The sequence below is a fragment of the Hibiscus syriacus genome, unplaced genomic scaffold (genome assembly GCF_006381635.1).
Source record: "Hibiscus syriacus cultivar Baekdansim isolate YM2019G1 unplaced genomic scaffold, ASM638163v2 tig00005377_pilon, whole genome shotgun sequence".
In the NCBI taxonomy this organism is placed as follows: domain Eukaryota; kingdom Viridiplantae; phylum Streptophyta; class Magnoliopsida; order Malvales; family Malvaceae; genus Hibiscus; species Hibiscus syriacus.
Window position 1 is genome coordinate 370,465 of NW_024062054.1, and position 4,978 is coordinate 375,442.

The 4,978-nt window shown below is 31.6% G+C and overlaps 1 protein-coding gene across 1 annotated transcript; it reads left to right on the forward strand.

Moving 5' to 3' along the window:
• Positions 1-2,934: 2,934 nt before the first annotated feature.
• On the forward strand, positions 2,935-3,573 carry LOC120199157. Its single transcript, XM_039200341.1, has 3 exons — positions 2,935-3,022; positions 3,186-3,216; positions 3,305-3,573. Exons 1-3 carry the CDS (start codon positions 3,002-3,004, stop codon positions 3,571-3,573), a joined length of 321 nt encoding a protein of 106 aa, XP_039056272.1. The 5' UTR covers positions 2,935-3,001.
• The last annotated feature ends 1,405 nt before the right edge of the window (positions 3,574-4,978 follow it).

Genomic DNA, 4,978 nt, shown 5'->3' on the forward strand with positions numbered 1-4,978 from the left:
GACTTTCCTTATTTTAGAGGATTTGTAATTATTTGGTTTCATCTTAGTCATTGATCTAAATAGATCTAAGCCATTGATTGCGAGGGAGCTCAAGTATAAATAAAGAGTTCCCTCCTCATTTGTAACATCTCATTCCATTCATTCTCTTTGAGAGAGTAATAAAGCTATAAGGCATTTACTTTAGTTCTCTTGTCCTTTTCAATTATTTTATGTTCTCTTTGTGTCGTTGCCTCTCTAGGTGGATAAGAGTAACCCTAGTGGTTTTTACACTTCCACACGAGTATCCAACCTTGGTGGCTTGAGTGGCCACGTTAGCTCTAAATCTTTTGCATCCATCAAAGCCTTGAGAGCTTGGTTCCAGACTTTGTTGAGTTTGTATGCTCATAAGGCTTGGATTAAGGCTGACTTAGGCTCAGAACCGATCAAGTAGCATCTAAGAGTGTTTAGCGTCGCACATTCTCAAGTTGGAATCTCTAGGGCCATGACAATAGGCTTATGATCCACTTACATAATGTAAAAAAATTAGTTTTACATTGATTAAGGATCGTTGGATGAATGAAAATGGTGGGATGAAATTATCTCCTTGTTTTTTTTTCAGTGAATATATTTTCATTTCCTACTATTAATCTATGTCATTTATTTTCACTCTTCCAATGATACAAATCAACTTAAAACTAGAAAGTTTTACACTATGTAACTGGAACCTACCTCTATACAAGTTAGGATCCTCTTACACAATGTAATTTTTTTTTTTAATTTTACACTAATTTAGAATCATAGAATGAGTGAATATAGACGACTGGGATTATCTCATTGTTCTCTTTTCTAGTGAATATCTTCTGATTTTCTACTATTAATCTCAGTAGACTATTTTCATTCATTCAACGATCTTAAATAGTGTAAAACTTTCAAGTTTTACATTATATAACTCGATCTTACATTTATATGAGTTAAGATCCACTTATACAATGTAAAAACTTTTAGATTTACACTCATTTTGGATGTTAGATGAGTAAAAATAAATGACTAAAAGATTATTTTCTTTTAGTTTTACACAACATATATATTCAAATTTCTTTTTATCATCTAAAATTTAATTTTAATAAAAGTAAAATATCTAGTACACCCAAATCATATATATGTAAATAAAAAGACACCTACACTTGTACTAGTGTAAGAATAAAATAAATGTAAATCAAAGTTTTTTTTTATTTATCCAATCAACATTTGTTTCATATAACAACAATTTAATATTTCCTCTTTTACTCTAATGGGTATTTTTATATTTTCTCTCTCTGTGTACATTATTCCTCACTGATGTGTGTGTACACTGATGTGTGTGTATACACCATTCCTTACTGATGTGTGTGTGTACACCATTCCTCATTGAACTAGAAAGTTGCATTAATTTAGGATTGTTGGACGAGTAAAAATAGACGGTTGAGATGAATAATATAAAATGAGAAGGTATTTACTGAAAAACAAGGAGATAATCTCAATTGTCCATTTTCATTCACCCAACGATCATAAATCAGTGTAAAACTAAAAGTTTTTAACATTGTGTAAATGGATCCTAACTCATATAGGGTAGGTTTTAATTACATAATGTAAAAATAGAAAGTTTTACAATGGTTTAAGATCATTGGATGAGTAAAAATAGATGGATGAGATTATTAGTTGAAAATGATAAGATATTAACTGGAAAAACAAGGAGATAGTATCAATCGTCCATTTTCACTCATCCAACGATCCTAAATGAGTGTAAAACTATACTTTTTTTTACATTATGTAAGTGGATTCTAACCCATATAGTGGTAAGTCCCAGATATATGTTGTAAAACTATAAGTTTTACTTTGATTTATGATTGTTGGATGAGTAAAAATAGATGACTGAGATTAAAAATAGGAAATGAGAAGATATTCAGTTGAAGAAAAAAAGGAGATAATCTCAACTATCTATTTCCACTCATCCAACGATCCTCAATTAGTGTAGAATTAAAGTTTTTTACATTGTGTAAGTGAATCCTAATCCATATAGAGATAGGATCAGTGAAAAACTATAAAATTTTACATTGATTTAAGATCATTGGATAAGTGAAAATAGAAAAATGAGATTAATAGTAGGAAATTAGAAGATATTCACTGGAAAAAAAACAAGGAGATAATATTAGTTGTCCATTTCCCTTCATCCAATGATATTAAATCGATGTAAAACTAAAAGTTTTTTGCATTGTGTAAGTGAATTCTAACCCATATAAAGGTAGGATCCATTTATATGGTGTAAAGCTAGAAAGTTTTACATTGATTTAGAATCGTTAGATGAGTGAAAATAAATGACTAAGATTAACAGTATGAAATAAAAAGATATTCACTGAAAAATAAGGAGATAATCTCAACCGACCATTTTCACTCATCTAATGATCCTTAATTAGCGTAAAACTAAAAGGTTTTTTTGTAACATTGTGTAAATAGATTCTAACCCATATAGAGGTAGGATCCAATTACATAGTGTAAATTATAAAGTCGAGGGACTCGACTCAAACTTGAAAATGAATCCACTAATTACTAAAAAATTTAAGTTTTTTAAGTTTTATTTTATAACTCGACTCAAATTTGATTTTTTTTGAATTGAGTCGAGTTTATGAAATTACGACGCAAAGTTAATTTGAGTCAAGTCAAAAGAATAGTTTCTCGAGTCAAGTCAAAAGAATAGTTTCTCGAGTCAAGTCGAGTTTTGCTCACCCCTAGATATGAGCGACTTAATAATAAAAGTTGAGTGATCTGATTTGACTAAATTGAAGATTTGTGATCTAGATAAATATTGAAGTTAAGTTTTGTGGTCTAAAATGTAAAGTACCCAAATAGAAACAAAAGAAGACACGGATTCCATCAAATTACAAAAGTAAAGGCGCCAAGTAATGTCCCGGGGAAAATCGCAAAAAGAAAAAGAAATAAATGAAAAACTTCACTTCTTCTCAACAACGGAGATGAGAGAGTTTTAATGGAGGGTTTCAATTCTGAGGTATGGATGATTGCTTTCTTCAACAATTTCAAGTTCGTAGAAATTCTCAATTTTCTGTTTGGTTCATACGAAAATGTTGCAAAACAAAGCTATTGCAGCAACTAATTTTCTCTTGCTGTGAAATTAATTTTTCTAATTCATTATTTATTTATTGTTACATTAGATTACAGGTTCTTCATGCTCCATTCCTTCTGGTTAGCATTTCTTATCTCGAAAGAAAATTTTGAGCTTTAATTTTATTCAAGAACGATTTTAACTACTTTCACCCTTTTCTTAAACCAGAACCTCCTGACATAAGGAACTGGTTTTCATCTTACAAGTATGATTCTTTTGTCTTGGATACATGCGAAAATTTCGGAGGAATGTCTTCAGAAGAAAGGAAAAACGACAAATATGATTTGGCAATTGGAGAAATTAACAGAGAAAAAGAAGAAAAAGTTAATGGGTATGTAGAAATCGGAAATGCTGATGAACGCGATAACTTTAACAATATGGGGGTAAAATTTTCATTTGATTTTACATCTGCTTCTGGAAAATATGGGTTTTCTTGAATAGCATGTTTATTTAGCCGAAATTAAGAGAATTTTAGTGAATAGCTCATAGTTCTTCAAATTTTATAGTATTCTTTTTGTTTAGGGTTCAGGATTCATTGCACTCCCTTTCAGTCCTTTCTGGTATGTTTCAGTGCCATTTTTCTTTGAGTTTTTCTGTTTGTTTGTTGAGCTTTTACAGTGTGTAAATTAAGTTTTGCTGATGAAAAGAATTTAGCGAAGGAAATTAAGACGAAGTTGGATTAAGTGCTTAATTTAAGCATGTAAAGAAAGTGAATTTGGTATATGTTTTGATGTTCTCTCAGAGCCTTCAGATATCAGAAAATGGTTTTCAAGCTATGTGTACGAATCTCCTTTGTTGGATACCAATGATTGTTTCAAAAGTTATGTCTCCAGAGAAAGTGAAGGTAAGAAACATGAACTTGTCAATAGAGAAAGCATCAACGATGAATTTGTGAATTCAGATCAATTTCAGGAGGGCACCTCTCACAAGATTTTCTCAGCTAATTTGGTTAGATGCAATAGTTCTTTAGTAGATGTGAAGAGTGATTCAGACCCTCTATTTTCTGGTTTGTATAAACTTCTGGCACTCTTCAATTTCCAGGAAGAAAGCTATGTGATTATGCCAAATGTTGTAATGTTTGTTTGTGTTTCTTTTTTCAGAGCCTCTAGATATCGGAAATTGGTTCCCAGACTCTGCGTATGAGTCGCCTGTCTTGGATACCAATGATGAACTTCAAGATAGTCTCTCTAAAGGAACACTATCTAATCAGGACAAATTTACTGTGATTATTGATAAGAAGATATGCTCAAATGGGTTTGGGAAATGTAAAAGCTGCAGTCCCATCAAACATGATGAGCAAGAAAATAAGTCTGCTAGTAAGGTATTTTGGGATCTCCATTTCTGTTTCTTTCACTTTAATTCTTGCTCCTTTCCTAAGTTTGTTCTCTTGAGTTTTGTTAAATAAGCATATCAAAGGACTCCATTTATCTTTTCATGTTGGTATTACAGGATTCACATTGGTCTATAATCAAGGAAAACCTTTCTTGGCAAGTTGATGTGTGTTCTGAGAAGAATTTGGAACCAAACATGCAATTCAAACAGGAGCCAAATAGCAGCATCTATGGAGTAGATTCCCTATCTGAACTTAATGGAGCTGACTATCAATCACTGGATTCTTCAAAGAAGTTGATAGATAGGAAGAATAGCTTCAGAAAGAGCTCGGGAACTCAAGTTCGAACCGACAAAATCGATGGAAAAAATGACAAAGAAAAGGATGCTGGAAAAGAAAATGCAAAAAATGGTTTTATCACAAGAAGGAAGAACAAGTTTAAAAGAAGAAATGATGAAAATTCTCAGGGAGGACCAGGTGAGATTTTGTCACGGTGTTCAAGGAAAACATCA

Excerpts from the sequence above, each read along its gene's own strand:
- LOC120199157 (XM_039200341.1), top strand. The coding sequence starts at position 3,002 with ATGGAGGGTTTCAATTCTGAG. Across the intron at positions 3,023-3,185 it reads TGGAGGGTTTCAATTCTGAG|ATTACAGGTTCTTCATGCTC; the intron begins GTATGGATGATT and ends TTGTTACATTAG. Across the intron at positions 3,217-3,304 it reads TTCATGCTCCATTCCTTCTG|AACCTCCTGACATAAGGAAC; the intron begins GTTAGCATTTCT and ends TTCTTAAACCAG.